At 45.5% G+C, this 16,850-nt stretch overlaps 2 protein-coding genes across 8 annotated transcripts in view; one reads left to right on the top strand and one right to left on the bottom strand.

The window, feature by feature from the left end:
* GCH1 (GTP cyclohydrolase 1) overlaps positions 1-3,783 on the top strand; it is an 82,627-nt gene extending 78,844 nt beyond the window's left edge. Inside the window, exon 11 of the mRNA XM_042943289.1 lies at positions 3,692-3,783. Within this exon, the coding sequence (XP_042799223.1) occupies positions 3,692-3,751 (60 nt within the window). The 3' untranslated portion in view covers positions 3,752-3,783. The remainder of the gene's footprint in view (positions 1-3,691) is intronic.
* Positions 3,784-16,511: 12,728 nt separating this feature from the next.
* SAMD4A (sterile alpha motif domain containing 4A) overlaps positions 16,512-16,850 on the bottom strand; it is a 208,526-nt gene continuing 208,187 nt past the window's right edge. For all 7 annotated transcript variants that reach the window (XM_042943282.1, XM_042943284.1, XM_042943281.1 and 4 more), the window contains one exon: positions 16,512-16,723. In XM_042943282.1, the coding sequence (XP_042799216.1) occupies positions 16,695-16,723 (29 nt within the window). In that variant the 3' untranslated portion in view covers positions 16,512-16,694. The remainder of the gene's footprint in view (positions 16,724-16,850) is intronic.

The following is a 16,850-nucleotide window of genomic DNA, read 5'->3' as shown; positions in this document are numbered from 1 at the left end:
GGATCCCAGTGCAGCGAGGCCAAAAGGCTCAAAGTCCCCTGATAACAGTTTCTTCCTCTCAGCAGAGGCCCGGTTGTGTCTGGAGAGTGGTCAAAGGAGTAGCTGTGGACAGAAGTCGCTTCTCTGCCTGCTTTTAGATGCCTGGAGAGGCCAAGGTGTATCTCCCAAAGGGCCTAGTCTGTCCAGAAGTGACTGTTTATTGACTGGCTGGACATTCTATTCCTAGAGGCAAACAGACCCCCCCCCCACCCACGAAACCTGGTGTTTCTGAGGAGGTTCACAACAGCCTACTGGCACAGCTCAAGCAAAGGTATCTAGTATCCACCTGGTGAAACTTAGGCATGACTTCGGGAGTTGTCAAAGAGGAGGCAGGCCATGGGGGAGATGGCCTTGGCTTTGGAACTAGTAGGTCCCAGATTCCATTTCGTGCCAGTGGAGTGGGGGGCGGGGTGTCAGTTGGTATAACCATAGCAGAGGAGAGTTTGATGACTCAAGATCACAAATGCATGTATCCTTCGACCCAGAAATTCTGCTTGAGCAAAAGGACATATGTCAAGGAGGCTCACTGCGGTGTGTTAGTAATAGCAAGAGCTTGGCAACATCTAAATGCTCATTGGTAGTGGACAAGTTAAATAACCTGTGGTTCTTCCATACCATAGACTTTTAAAAAAGAATGAGGCAGCTCTATACATTTACTGCTACAGAATGATCTTCAGAGATATTATTGAGTGAAAAAAGGCAAAGTGCAGAATAACGTATAGTATGCTACCTTTTGTGTTTTGTAAAAAAGATTCCTTTTATATGCATAGAACATGTATGGACAAATAGCCAGAAACTGAAAACCCAGTTTATCCCTGGAGCAGTGACCTGGGGGGGGGGGGGGGGAGCAGTGGTGGGAGGGAAATGTATTTTTTACTATAAATGCCTTTGTAAAATCTGAGTTCTGTACTATTTGTGTATGTATGTATTTATTTATTTTTTAACGTTTATTTATTTTTGAGACAGAGAGAGACAGAGCATGAACGGGGGAGGGGCAGAGAGAGAGGGAAACACAGAATCGGAAGCAGGCTCCAGGCTCTGAGCCATCAGCCCAGAGCCCGACGCGGGGTTCGAACTCACAGACCGTGAGATCGTGACCTGAGCTGAAGTCGGACACTTAACTGACTGAGCCACCCAGGCGCCCCTGTATGTACTTAGAATAAAGTACATTTGAATAAAATTTCTGACATTTATAGGCTGTGTGACTTTGGGCAAGTCACTTACCTCCCTAAGCCTCATCTGTAGAATCGGGTAAGATTTCTGTTACAATATTGCAATAATGATGAGAACTAATGGAGAGGAAGTGCCTTGTGCAGGATGTGCTGGTGAAGGGGATTCAGCCAGTGGAGCTTCCGTGTTTGTTTATGATTATATTTTAAGTTGTTACCATCTGGATACCAGGGTGGGGAGAACAATCCTGGGCTGGGAGAGACGGTGGTTTGGAAAACCGTGGACACCTCAAGGGCAAGGATGGCCTCTTCATCCCCTCCATGCCTGGGCCACGCAAACCTGGGCTGTTTGGGTGGTGCTGTTGTCCCTAGCTGCCTTCTCTGAGCAAATGTATGAGTAGTTGAGAATGCTCTATCCGCTAGAGGGCGTCGGCTACTGGGTTGCTTCTCTTATCTCTGGAATTTCTTCTTGGGCTGCCAGAATGTGAGAGATTTGCCAGGGAAAATGTTTAAGGTGACCTTTTCCTCAGTACAGTGACCATGAATACATTGCTTATTGGTTCTTGTTAGGCCTGGGGGATTCCTAATCACCAAAGGTGCTGTAGGAACCGGCATAACCTTGGGGATGGGTGTGTGTGTGTGTGTGTGTGTGTGTGTGTGTGTGTGCCTGTGTGTATGCATGGGCTTGCATGGGGTGTGGGTGTTTGTGTGTGTGCACGAGGCTGTGTGGTGTGTGTTTGCATGCATAAGCATGCATGGTATACATATATATGTGTGAGTGCAGGGCCCTGGGTTGTGAGTTCTGGGTCAGTTAGCCTCTGCCTGAGGGGTGCTCTGCCCCGAAATGGACTGAGCTGCTCCAGGCTTCCAAGCAGTCAGGCTATAGGACCCATACCTTACATTTGGAGAATGCTTTATATTCTTAGATCCCTCCATCTACCCTGGATCACTGCTTCTCACTGGACCTGTTCATCCACCATTTCTTGCCTCCCTGTGCCTTTATGAATAACCTTTCCCCCAGACAGGAGGAGGAAGGGATCACCAAGAGAATTCCATGTCCCAGGTAAATCATGCTCCAAATGCTCTTCTCTGGAGGATAATGTGCCCCAGCTTCTGCTGGTGCTGGCTGGGGCACCTACTAGACTGTGTCTGTGCCCTCTGCCTCCACCTCTCCACTCACAGCAGATCCAGAGGGGCTAGAGGACATTTTCTTTCAGTAGTCTCTCGGTGACACATCATGGGAGCTCACAGCTCCTGACTCTTAGACCAAATCTCCAAGATTAAGCAACAGCTGTGGATTCCAAGGGGGATGAAGAAATGGTCTATCCCCAGGATGCCTAGCTTTTGTAGGTGCTTCTAGGCCAGGGAGCATGCTGGGAATGGCCCCAAGTTCTGACTTTGTAGCTTATGACTCCGGCCGTTGACTAAAGAGGTGTGGACTGGATGGCACTTAAGGTTTGTAGTAATGATGACAATAATAGCCAGTAACACTCAAGAAGATATCCTACGTGTTTGACAGACACTGCTCTAGGTGCTTTGCAAACATCAACTCATTTAATCTTCTGAATACAGAGGATTCAATACCTCCTCAGCTATTTAATACCCCATTGGGTATTACTCCCATTTCACAGATAGGGAAATGGAGGCACAGAAATGTGGTATGATTTACCTAAGGACACACAGCTGGTAAGTGGCATAGCTAGGAACTGAACTCAGGAAATCAAGCTCCAAAGCTCCAGTGATTCAAAGCTGGTCTATTCAGGTTCACAGCACTTCTTCGAGGCACCCAGAAGGGGAGAAATCTCATTTTAAAGATTAAGAAAGCTCTTGGGGTGCCTGGGTGGCTCAGTTGGTTAAACATCCAACTCTGGCTCAGGTCACGATTTCATGGTTTGTGAGTTCAAGCCCCGCATTGGGCTCTGTGCTGACAGCTCGGAGCCTAGAGCCTGCTTCAGATTCTGTGTCTCCCTCTCTCTCTGCTCCTCCTCCACTTGAGCTCTCTCTCTCAAATAAACATTAAAAAATTTTTTTAAAAAAACACATTAAAGGTGAAGGAAGCTAGATTCCAAAATGGATACAACGCTTGCAGTTTCATAGGCTCTTCTCCACAGTCCTAGTCAAGGAACACCCCATTCAGAATAAATCTGAAAAGCAAGGCACCTTGAATACGTGTCTGAATTGGGGTTGGGGCGTATGTTGGGAGCCGAAGAACCTTTCCTGCCCAGGAGCCAGGGTCCCATGGGCAGTCTCTCTAAAGGTACATCTGAGAGCGTGGGAAGCTGCCGTGGCCTTCCGCACCTCCTCCAGCAGGAGAGGCCGAGCTGTTCTTCCCTCCCGGGTCTCCTCCTCTGGCTGAAGGGAGGGGTTCCATTGAAGCTTCTTCACTCCTGGCATAGCTAGTGGAGGAGGGTGGGAAGCCACTGCAGGCACTTTGGCGGCTCTACTGGCGGTTCCTTTTCATTTAATTTTATTTTTTGACTCAGTCCCTCAAACTACCAGGTTTGCTGGCTTCCTGCTGGCTCTCCACTGAACCCAGCCTTTGAATGGGGGACCGAGTCCGAACAGCCTCAGACGTGCCCTGAAGGTGAGAACCGCTGCTCATAAAAGCACCTTTCATAGCATTAAATTCCTCTGCTTCGGAGTCTTTGAACCTGGAGTGATCCACAGGTTGCAGCCCAGCTGGAGATGTGTGATAAAAGAAATTGGCCTGCTCAGAGTCCAGTGGGAGCTGTCAGAGGAGGAGAGTTTGACAATGTGAAGCTGGGCCTGGTTCTGAGACCCTGGTAATTCCACAGCATGGGTGGACAGGAGGTCACCCACGCATTCAGGACACCGCCTAGTCCAGTGACACCGCTTCAAGCTCCTCCAGACTTTGAGGGCCTGAAGAGAGGCAGTGAACCCAGATCAAATGACCAGAGTGTGTGTATGTAACGGACCCACATTCCACGACAGTGGGGAAGGATGACTGGCTAGACAGGGACCCCAGAACCTGATCCGTCTGGGCCCAGGGTAGGACTACACTTTCCAGATCTGTTGAAGTCAAACGTGGCCATGTGAGTTTCTTTGGCTGGTAAGGAGTGAGCTGGTGGAAGCCAGTCCTTCTTTTCCACTGCCGGGGCAAACATCAGTGCTTGGGTCGGGGGGCAGTTGTGCCAGCCTGGGTTCTAGCATGTGCTACATGGAGCAGAGGCCCCAGCTGACCTGTGATGGTAGTGCAGCCCAGCGAGAAGTCAGTCTTTGTGGTTTCAAGCCACTGAAAATTTGGGGATGTCTGTTAATGCAGCATAATCTAACTAATACTGACATTCATGGATAACCAGATTGATGAACTCCGACTGTGGATCACTTAGCTAGTGTGGTATGCATCCCAAGCAACAAAATTTGTTAACCTAAAGTGCACATAATTTCTGAAATTGAGTCTTTGTGGTAGGCACTACAAGCACCTTGCAAGCCAGTGGGGAGGGAATTTGGGAAGTGGCTCTGAGCCTGCTGGTACTCTACCACTGATTCTGCCTGGCTTAGAGACTTCCAGTACGTAGGACACCCAAGGACTGTGATGGGTCAGGTGCTTATTTTTAGTTCTTTTTTTAATGTTGATTTATTTATTTTTGAGAGAGAGAGAGAGAGAGAGAGAGAGAGAGAGAGAGAGAGAAAGGACAAGGAGGGGAAGGAAGGAGAGAGAATCCCAGGCAGGCTCCATGCTGTCAGCACAGAGCCCAGTGTAGGGCTGGAACTCATGAACCGTGAGATCATGACCTGAGCCAAAATCAAGAGTCAGATGCTTAACAGACTGAGCCACCCAGGAGCCCCTTATTTTTAGTTCTGTAATGAGTCAATGGAAACAGCTATCTTTTACCCTTATCTATTAAAGCTGCAGAAGGGTATCGCAAGCCTCTTGAGTAAAAGAGGAGATGTAGGTCCCCTTAATGTGAGGTTCTCACATTTGCTATACATTAGAATAACCTGGGAATTTGAAAGCCCCATGCCCAGGTCAGGCCCCAGACCAACCCAGTCTGAGTGTCTGAGGGGAGACCAACATCAGCAGCTGCCAAAGCTCTCCATGTGATCAATATGCAGCCAGGCCGAAAACCATAGTCATGGGGGCTCCTCTTCTTTCACTAGGGACCATATTTTCACCAATGTCTTGAGATCGTCATTTTGCAGAATTCTATTGCCTACATATAACCTGTGTCTCAGGCTGCAACAGACGTTGGAAAGAAAAGGCCTGGAGACTCACTGCAGTCTCCTTAGTGTGAGGGCTTATATGTCAAAGGGGGCTCCTGGAACCAAAGATGGCCAGCTATGGTCCCTCCTAGGAGGGTTTGGGGGTACACAGACCTGGATTTGAGCTCCTACCCTACCCTTCCCTGTAATAGCTCTGTGATCTGCAACAACTTGCTTGACATCTCTGAGCCTCAGTTTTCCCACCTGCAAAGTGGGGGTAATCTAATGTCAGCCTTATTGGCTTAGCACAATTGTCTCTGAATAACTACTAGCTATTTATTATCTCTCTCCCAGGTGACTTGTCTTGAATGATGAGGCAGGTGATGTAATTTAACAAATTCTGTCTGCTGCCTTTGTCCCAGTCCATGCCTTCCCTGGTAAATGGGACCCCAACTCCCCAGCTGCCTAAGCCAGAAACTTGGGAGGCATTCCAGGCTGTTCAGTCTCTCCCTTAAGCCCCACATCCAGCCCATCATTAACCATGATGCCTCTACCCCCTAAGAATTTCATAGATCTGTCCAGTTCTCCTATTCCTACCGCCACCGCCTTTCACCCCCCACCTTGTGGGCTGTCTGCACTAATGCAGTAGCCCCTGGTGAGTCTCCCCAGCTCCCCCACTTTGATGCTGCTCTAATCCACTTCCCAAAATACAGTCAGAGAGATCTTTCTAGAATGTAAATTTCCTACCAGATATTAAAGCAAATTTTAAAGTTGTCGTAATTAAAACAGTGGGGATGCTGGTGCATAAATAGACAAACATATCAATGGAAAGAAAAATAGAAAGCCTAGAAATAGACCTGAATATATACAGGAAGTTTATATATTTGAAAAGCGGCATTTCAAATCAGTGGAGGAAAGATAGATTATTCAATAAATAGCATAGGCACAACTGGGTAGTCATCTTTCCATAGAAATAAAAGTGGATCCATACCTCATACTTCATACAAGGAATGCTTAAAAGATATAAATGTAAAAAATTAATTGGTAAAGATACTAGAGGAAAACATAGTATATCTCCAAGTGGAGAGGGCATTTTAGAATATGACTTCAAATCAGAAGCCAAAAAGGAAAAGATCAAGAGATTCAACTTAAAAAAATTCTCTATGGCAACAGTTACCATAGGCAAAATCAAAAAACAAATAAATTGGGGAAAATATTTGTAACTCATATCACAGAACAAAGGTTAATTTCCACAATATGTGAAGAGCTTCTACATATTAATTAGAAAAAGACCAACAACCCAATGGTGAAGTGGGCAAATATATGGAGAGTTGAAAGGGAAATGCAAATGACTATTAAGCTTATAAAAATAAGGTGCCTGAGTGGCTCAGTCGGTTAAGAATCCGACTTTGGCTCAGGTCATGATCTCACGGTTCACGAGCTCGAGCCCCGCATTGGGCTCTGTGCTGACAGCTCAGAGCTTGGAGCCTGCTTTGGATTCTGTGTCTCCTTCTGTCTCTGCCCCTTCCCTGCTCACACTCTGTCTCTATCTCTCAAAGATAAATAAACATTAAATATATATATATATATATATGTATAAATATATACATATATATATATATGCCCAACCTCACTCGAATAAGATACATGTAAATGAAAAGGACACTGATATTAGTTTTCACTTATTAGATTGAAAATTAAAAAATTTTGATGATACAGGAATTGCTGAGAGTGTAGGGGAAAAAGCATCATCAAAAAGCTATTTCGGAAAAAGTAGCAAGATGACAATGACACCTGTGATGGATAGTTTCATTTGTCAAAGCAGAAAGGCTATAGTACCCAGTTTTTTAATCCAACATGAATTTGGGTGTTGCAGTGAAGGTATTTTGTAGATGTGGTTAATATCTACAATCAACTAACATTAAGTAAAGGAGATTCATCTTGATAATGTAAGTGGGCCTCATCCAATCAGTTGAAGGTCTCAAGAGCAAATACTGAGGTTTTTGGCAGAAGGAGAAATTCTGCCTCAAGACTGAAGATTCAGTTCCTTTCTGTCTGAGTCTCCAGGCCACTGGTCTCCCCTACAGAATCCAGACTTACCAGCCCTCACGATCAATTCCTTAAAATAAATCTCTCTCTCTTCTATAATCTCCTACTCCTTCTGTTCCTCTAGAGAATCCTGACTGATATAATATCCTTTAATTCAGCAACCCCGCTTTCCCACTTGTGGAACGCTTGCACACATGTGAAATGACCCATGTACCATTTATTTCACCATAACATTGTTTGTTACCGAAAGAGTGAAGGCAACCCGAGTGTCCATCAGTAACGGGATGGTTAAGAAGTCATGTTAATCCGCAGAGTGAAGCACTGTGTATGAGGCAATGATGTAGAACGGTTTCCGAAACTGATTTAAGAGAAAAAAAGGAAAAATACCACACAACGTTGATCAGCGTGCAGGGTATGCTCTTTCGTGTGTAGAAAGGGGGGAAATATTCCAGTGTTTGTAAACATACAAAATATCTTTTGGTGGGCACATAAGAAATTACCACTGAATGTCTCCAGGGCAGGGAACCAGTGGCCAGGGCATGGGACAGGAGGGGGACATTCCACCTAGGCCCTTTTGTTTCACAAAACAAAGCCTCTAATGTCTGATCATATCACTCCCCAGCAAGGGTAGCTATCGTCCTTAAGGCAGAGTTACATTTTTTTTTTTTTTTTAACCAGGGTTTATGAGGTTTTACGGCCCTACCTCTGCCTTCATCCCATCTCTGACCCTAACCCCTATGGTTTCCCATTCTCTGCATTCTCCATACCAGTCCCATATTTCCTTATTTCAGTTCCTAAACTCATATGCTGTCCCTTGGGAGAGCAAATTGGGAATGCCCCCGAGGCTCTTTCCACAAGTTCCTGGTTTTTGGTCCTTCTGTATCGTTCCCTTTCTTCCTAGGGATGGGTGGCATGGCTAGTGTTTGATGTCCCTCTGCTGTGAGCTTGGCTTCCCCAGGGAACCCAACAATGAACACAGACCTCTGCCCACTGGCTTCCTCTGGGCTCTGGGTGGTCACGTCCCACCCAGGAGGATTACGGCAGTCCTTATTCTCTTTCTTGCCCTCTTGGGGACCCCTGGTCCATGAGATTATATCATTCAGGCTAAGAGACTGATAGGGACAGGGACCCCGCCCCCCCAGATGGCCTGTTGAGGCATCTCAGTTTTTTTTCATGTGGGCACAGGGAAGAGAGCTCACTGTAATTGAACTTTACCTACCTGTTCCAGAAGGAACTAGGCACTTGTGTCTTTCAAGGCATCCTCTGTCTTCAGACATCCAGCTGGTCAGCACCCAGCCCTCAGGAAGTCCTGTTGTAGGAGGAAGACAGCAAACCTGGGGCCATCCCCTTAAATCATTTCAGTGGGGGATGAGTTAGACATGACACTTTGGAAGCACACCTGGCTAAATGCAGTGAACTTCGGGTGAACAACGGCTTGGATTCTGTGTCTTAGGACAGGACAGTGGAGTAGGTTAGTAGATGAAGCAATCTGGACCTCAGAGCACAGGGATGGGATAAGACATGCAGGGTGTATGCTCTCTGTCCAGGGTTTGGATGTATACATTTGGTGATGGATGGGGGAAATGATTTGTCATGTGTAGATTTTATTTCTCTCATCTGCAGTTTGCTGACTTTGCACATATTCCATCTTGGATGAGTAACAGGGTCATAGGTCAATGCTGAAAGGGACTCAGTCTGGTACAAGTACAGGAAATTCATGTATAGTTTTTTCCCAGTGAACAGAGCTGGGGTGTGTATAATGGAAAGCATTATGGTTGGACTGGACAGATTCGACAGTTCAGATGGACAGATTCTGATTGGACAGATTCGACTTTGGGGTTTTGTAGTTTCATCTGACTTCACTCTGGAGCTTGTTAGAATTTTATGGCATGGAAAACTGGAACTGTCTCCTAAGGATGTTGGCACAAACAGGGGCACCTAGTCCTGGGTGTGGCCCCCCACAGGAGGATTTAAACTGGAACCTCTCTGCCGTCTTGGGATCCAACAGCTCTGATGGGACCATTTCACTCACCAAAGCTCTGATTTTGTTTCTCCTGGATAGGACTTAAAAAAAAAAAAAAAAAAAAGAACTTCAAAAAACTGTGGAACACACTATTTAAAAACATGCATTCTGAGTCAAGTGTAAACACAAAGCTGTCTTTTTATAAAGTCTGAGCTTTATAAGGTTGCCAAAATGCTTCTCCGTCAGTTTTAAAAATTGAAGTAGAAACCACTTAAGAGTGAAAAATATTCCATGGAGGAAATTCTCAGACACTGACTTCCCAAGTTTACATCACAGAGAGGTCCATATCTGTGTGCAAGAGCCCCATGGGCGAAGCTGGTCAGATGGAGACCTTGGGCCAGGTTGTTACATGGGAGGATACTGTGAAAGACCATTCACTCCAGTGGAGCTCCTCAGCAACGTTTGTAAGGTCGTTCTTAAGTTTGCCAAAGATCTCCAATTCCCTAGGCACCCGCATTTCCTACTTCATGTACCTGTATCCTAAATGTGTAGATAGATGCACACACACAGAGGAGCCACCCTCCATTCTCAATCCATCTGTGCCAGAAACTGAGCGTGGGAAGTGAGAAGACACATCTCAGGGATGCTCTGGAAATAGTGCTCTATTGCTTGACCCATTTCCAGAGACTTCAGGTTCAGGCTCTCACCTCCCATAACCAGTCCCATTACCTTCTGGATTTTCCTCTTCCTTTCCTTCCAACACATCCCCTTTCTCAAATATTTTGTTTTCAGCTCTTAGAAATGACTAGGGAACAAAGTGCTTGTGTTCTTCAGCCCACTTCCAGGCTTTCCTTGGACCTGATAGGCACTTCTCTACTGTATTGTGGGCATTGTTGACCTGGGTGAGGGGAGATGTTGGCATTAGGATTTCCATCATCTCATCCTGAGGGCAATATCCCAGACTGATTTTGCAGACTGACCCTAGAGCTTAGGGAACCAGAACAGTGCTACTTTTTATAGCAATTTGACAGAATAATTTTGTCGAGTCTAGTACAAGACAGGGCTTGTGATTAAAAAACTTTCTTATTGTATTTTACAAAAGAATTGGGCTATGTGGATTAGAAGTAAATAGCCACCACTACAACTGTAATTCACAGATGGTTTGAGACACAGTGAGCTAGGGCATGCTAGAGCTACTGTTGACAATTCAGAGGCTGAAGAGCTCAGGGAAGAGGTGCTTTTCGGGTATGGATTGTGAGGTATGGATGGAAAATAGAAAATAGAAGTGTTTGTGGAAGACTGTGGAGGGATATCTGTCAGGTGTGCTGGAGTGATGTGCTAGCATCGCCCACTGGAAAAGGGGAAATAGATGAAGTACAAGCTGCCATAGTGAGCTTCTCTGTGGGCCAGGTGCACGCTGACCACTCCACATCTTTATAGAGAAGGGTTAGGTTCTAGTTATGGGCGAGATTTTTGCTGTCCTTAAGCCCCCCTCTCAACATCCAAGTCTTGGGCTGATAGGGAGTCAGGGCCATGGATGAACATAGTAACTGTTCCAGGGACCAAGCCAAGGTGCTTTCACAGGAGTTTGGATTCTCCTTGTATTACCCCCTTGGCACCTTCCTCATTAGCATAGAGAGCATGAATTGATGGTGCCCATCTGTGCTCCTTCTGGAGTCCTCTCACAAGCCCATTGCAGCCTCTTCCCAGCCAGTATGCTATAGAGGTGTTACACATCCCCCTTTAATAATGGAATTAAGGCTCTTCTGCAGAGAGGACTGCTAGGGGACACCCTAAATGCTCTACCCTATGAGTAATGTCTCCAGGATTGAACATTCTGTTACTAAGTTCAATGGCAAAGAGCCACAGCTTTGCTGAGAAAAGCACGAGCCAACTCCTTTCGGGCTACCATGCTGAGCCCTGTTTCTCTTAATCTCCTACCTTTCACATTTATTCTCATTTCACACATTGCAGAAGTGAGGCTCAACTTTTCTCTTGCACATTATCCCCTTCCCTTCAGAAGAGTCTGGTCATACAGTGAGTTGTATCTCATTTGAGTTATGAGAATTTAACTTTAAGAGGAATTTAGCATCATTTAATATCTCAGCTTATGAGGCATTTCTACATGTTTCCAGGGAAACCTGATTTTGCATTTCGGTTGAGTAGCTTGAGCCTGGTAAAAAGAGTGTGTGGTCATTGTTACAATATCAAGCTGTGGTTGCCTCAGAGAAATCTTGGTTTGGTGGTAACCTCTATATCCTATTTTTTCTTTTGTCTTCTCCTTCTCTGGATTACAGGTTTAATTATATAAACCTTGAGTATCATTAGGCCAAAAAACAAACGAAGCCAAAGATCAGAGAGGTTAAGTAACTTGTTGCCTATCACACAGCCCGAGATTTCAAACCCATATTAGTCTCTCCAGCCATATCCTTAACTGGCATTATTTAGAATTTATATCAAATATCATACTGGAATTAGAGGTATTAGAATGAGATTCAAGCCACGTGTAGTCAAAACCCCAAGGCTCCAAGGACGCTGCTGTTTCTTCTTGCCATGGTTTAGGGTTGCAGTATGATTTCATAGGCATTGAGGATGGAGAGTAAGTTATAAGCAGTATCATTTACAAGGATAGGGTTTGGATTTAGAAACATGCCTTCAAGTCAGGTGATGCATTCATTGGCTACTCTGGGCACATATCAAGCTGCATAAATTTTTATACCTCTCTACCCTACTCTTTTGTAAAAAAAAACAACAACAACAACAACTCATAGTTGCAGACATAATTTGCATAGAACGGTCAGGTGGTAATAGTTTACAGGGATGTCATGTTCATTCTTCCTTGCTAGCTTATTTCTAAGATTCAGTTTGTTTTCTAATCGATCACATTGACAAAAAGGAAAAAAGACACACACACCAGTGTTACAAAACCTTGTATTAATCATTTCCCTTCACTTTCAATATAACATTGATATGAAATATAGCCATGATTCTTAGTTACATGGAGGAAATGAGTAATAAATACATTGTAGCAAGTTTAAACCACAAGGGTGTTTCACTGGTAACAACATTTGAAAACTGTACACTTGCAAAGAACAGCATCTTCAAACATTAGTATATCTGTATATCAGTAAAGCTTTACATGTAACAAACATGCTATTTCCATATATGACAAATTTAAAAAATATGCATTGCTTGGCAACATGAACTAGGCAAAAATAGTTCTTTGTTCACTAACTTTATACAGGAAAACAGGACGGAGGCATGCATGTACAATAGGGATGCCTGCACGGGGCATGCAACAAAAGAAAGCTTTTTAAAAGTCAGCTTACATTAGGCATAAATACACGAGGGTTATATATTAATAAGGGAGGAAGTCTTCTGTTTGACATTATTAACATTCCTGTTTTCTTCCTATTCCTCCCAGAGGAATACACATTCACCTTTAAGTAAAGATAAAGGAATTACAAAAAAATAAAACGCACTTTGCAAACATCTCTGATGACTTGTAAAAAAAAAAAATCAACATTAGTGTTATCACAGCCCCATGTGCAAATGATCCTTCTGCAGGTCCTCCTTGTAAGAGGCACACCCCAGTGCCTTGGTCAGGCTGTTTCCCTGCACCCAAGCTGGAGCTGCCTGCTGCAGACACCTCCAGAGGGCCGAGACTGCGGCCTGCTTTTCCTCCCCTCGCTGCCCTCCTGGTTGCATGTCTATGCATTCAGCCCAGCTCAGTCCCCCAGACTGGGCTTTGGGTGAGATCCTGGTTCTAGCTGGGGAATGCACATCTACAAACCTTGCACCGGCAGTAGCTACAAGAGGTGCAGAAGAACACAGACCCGGAGAAGTCTCCCATTCCATACAAGGCAGCCAGTGACACCTCAAAAGAAAACCTTGTTTCCCTCAGTGTCTCTTCAAATGAATGGGAGATGGGGGCCCAGCTGTAGTTCCAATCCTGAGTACCAAAAAGGGACCATCAATACACAGGATTTGAGAGCTCGGTGCAAACAGCCACCCTCTGCAGGCAGACCCAGCAGCATCTGTTTTGCTTGCTGGCCCTCCTTTAAAAAGTGAAACTCAAAAAGCACGTGGAAAAAGACACATATCAGCAGCAATGTTTCAATTCTTGTACACAGTTCATGTGTGTCTTCCTACTGTTTCTGGTTAAGAAACCACTATGAATAAAAAGCACCAATAAAACATCATACATGGTAACAATATCGTAGACCGCCACTGTCCCTGGGACAGTGTAGAGATGCCAAAATACATACTGCTTAAATCAGAAAAAAGGGGGGAGGGGAGGACATGTAGTGAAATAGATTTTACTCTGAGATTTTTAATGTTTACTATTAATATAAAACAGTTGCATTTGGGGGTCAATGGGTAAATACAAAAAAAGGCACTGCCGCTTTATTACTAAATATCGGACTTCACAGCCTTACGCATGCAACTGTTTGATTCTTTTATAAATAAAGTTCTTTTGCTTCAGGATTTTAAAATTGAGCTGTATACCTGCAGTCAACACAGGACTCAAAACAAGGTGGGGACAGGCTCCTAAAATTTATCAGAACACTCAACTTAAAAAAAAAAAAAAAAAACACTAATAGCAAAACACAACTAAGTAGATAAATCTATACACAGTCGATGAAAAATAAGCTTTTCTTTTTTTTAAAAAAAGAATTATGTTGTTATTAATAACAGACTTTATCATGGTTACCAGCCATAGCAAGTTAATAAGTAACATATCCAAAATAATATCTCTAATAATCAGATAACCATTGTTTCTATATTCAGTGAAGGAATAAATAGAAATCCAGATTTGCAAATACTTTAAGGTCTTCTTCCTTTTAAAGGATTCATGCTAATGTGATTGTGTTTACAATCTGTTTTCTGAACAACCCAAGTCTTTATGGATATATGTGTTTTGCAGCAGATCTGAATGCTTTCTCATTTCTCCACAAGATGTGTAATACCATTGTTTTTTCTTCTCTTTATTAACTTCCTCAGCATCCAAAAACACCTTCACAAACCCTCTGGTCTTACTTTGGCCTTCAACATTTTTGATCTAGTCCTGCCTTACATGTGATCGTCCATCCCAACACATTCCCCAAGTAACACTAAGTTTGTTTAGAAAAGGGGTGTGGAGGATGAATGTTAATGGCACTTGGTTAAAAAAAAAATCAACTAAAAAATGCTGCCTCTTTCTGCACATGGATTTGCATCTTTACAATGTAGTCACCCAAGAGGAAGTCTCTTTTCTTAATGCAAAGCATGGTATCATGGGTTCAAGCCCCCTTTACTCGCTAAAGGCTGTCTACAATTAAGATGCTCCCACCTTTTTAAACCTTAAGACTTAGAAAGCAAGGCTGTGTTAGTGCACATTTTTAATCTTGAAAGGAAAAGAAAGTTGTTTAGATTGCATTAAGGCCTTTTAAATCTGTATTTACTTCATTAACCTTTCTTTCTTTTTTAAAAAAATAACCGTAAGCGAGTGCAGCTATTTTCATGGTGTGATCTCAATTTCGATTCTGACTTTGCTAAAGAAATGGCACCAGACTCACCCATTTAATAAACAGGCCTTATACCACCTCCCTGATCTCGCCTCTGGCTGAGCATTCATACCATCCTTTACACAACCCAATTTTCCAGTGCAGAGCACAACTCCTCTTCGATTTCCTTTAATACTCTCCATTGTATCGAATCCCAAACGTAGTCTTTCTTGCCCTTAAGAAACAGAGCTATTACTTTGTGGTAGCATAGTTTGTTCATCTCTCACTATGTCAGGACTGGTTTTTTCTCCCTTCTGTGTGCGGCTGGGTAGATAAATCAGCCAACAACACAGCAAATCCCTGACGTACACGTGGATAGAACCACGTTTCCATCACGCAGTTGACCTTTCCTACACCTTCCTTCACTGCCCACCTGGTACGGTGGGGGCCTGGCCGCGTGGACTGCACATGTCCCCGCAGGCCCTCTCTGCCACTTGCTGACTGACCGGTTTATACACTGTTGCTGGGCCTTGCTCTCCTCCTGTTCCTCAGCAGCGAGCGAGCCAGGGGGTTGCAGCCCCCAGCTTCGGGTTTCTGAGTGCAACCGCAGTAGAAGCGGTGTTTTGAGCTCATCATCTGGAATTAAGGCCTTTTGCAAGGCGAAAATGTCGGTCCTTGCCATTTTTCCTCCAGGGGAACTTGAACCCACGTGTGTGTGTGTGTGTGTGTGTGTGTGTGTGTGCGCGCGCGCGCGCAGCGAAGCAGGGGGCGCTAGGATGAAACCTTGCAGTAGGGTGGGGAGGAAGAGGTCTCCGGGTGAGAAGCAAATCCAGCCCAGAAAGGGGCCGCAGGACTCTTTTACAATCTCTTGGTGACCCGCGAACAAACACTAACTGATCACACGGTGCGTCCCCCTCGTACCTTCCCAGTGCTCTACCCCTCGCAGCCACATACTCTCCCGCCAACCCACCTGCACGCGCCGCCTCCCCCCTCCGCCCGCGGGGGGCGGGGGGAACGACTGACGCCTCGGCCCACGTGACGTGCATTCGCCTTCCCGGCAAGCACCGCTCCGCAGCCATTGTAAGAGACAACCCTGCTGCTACTATAAAAATAGAGGGAAAAAAATGAATCCGTATCAACAAATCCTTTACAAAAACCATAGTATGAAGAGAAGTTCTATCCAAACTCTTTACACATTATGTACCCTTTAAAATTGTTATGTAAACAATACACAAATCAAAGTTTCTCTGCAATTTTGTCGGAGGGGATGTTCCCCCTCCGCCGCCGGTGCCGTGCGGCCCTCTCCCGCGGCTCGACTCCAAGCCGGGTCCTCGGGGGAAGCCGATCCGGGCGGCGGGGAGGGCGGGCCGCCATCTTGCTTTGGTCGCAGGCCCGCACGACTGTGTCCTGGGGCCTGACTGCGGAGGCGGCGTCGAGGCGCTCCCAGGCCCGAGGCGCTCCCAGGCCCGAGGCCTCCGCCTCCCTCCCGCGGCTCTTCCACGGCGGTGCTCTTTTTGTTCTCTTCTGCCCCTCCTTCCATCCAGGAGGCCACCTGCGCTCCCTCGCTTCCCTAGAGACCCCCTCCCCCACCCCGCACACCAAGCCATCCCGTGACAGAAACAAATGACAAAATTACCACTCCCCGGTCTACTGATATGTTTACAAGGACGACCTACGCTCTCACAAAATCAAAATGGGAGAGGGACCAGGGGAAAAAAAGGCTGCAAAGGATCTCGGAGGATTCCGTGCAACCCTGAAGATGGTTGACACTGGACCCGCAGCAGTCGATTTCACGGCCAGCGCGGTCGCTCTCATCTTCAGCTTCTAGATTGTGGAGGTCCGGTCAACCCCGTCTGGGAGAGAGAGAACACACGATGGGCACAGGTGAACAAAACCGTTTCTTCACGTCCTTCCTGGTCCCCGAAGACAGGTGAGGGCCCAACTTACCCATCCGCTCACTCCCTCGTTCACACACCCACC

This window comes from Panthera leo, chromosome B3 (genome assembly GCF_018350215.1).
Source record: "Panthera leo isolate Ple1 chromosome B3, P.leo_Ple1_pat1.1, whole genome shotgun sequence".
Classification (NCBI taxonomy): domain Eukaryota; kingdom Metazoa; phylum Chordata; class Mammalia; order Carnivora; family Felidae; genus Panthera; species Panthera leo.
The sequence above is the reverse complement of the archived record's forward strand: the minus strand, read 5'-3'. Positions and strand labels throughout refer to the sequence as shown.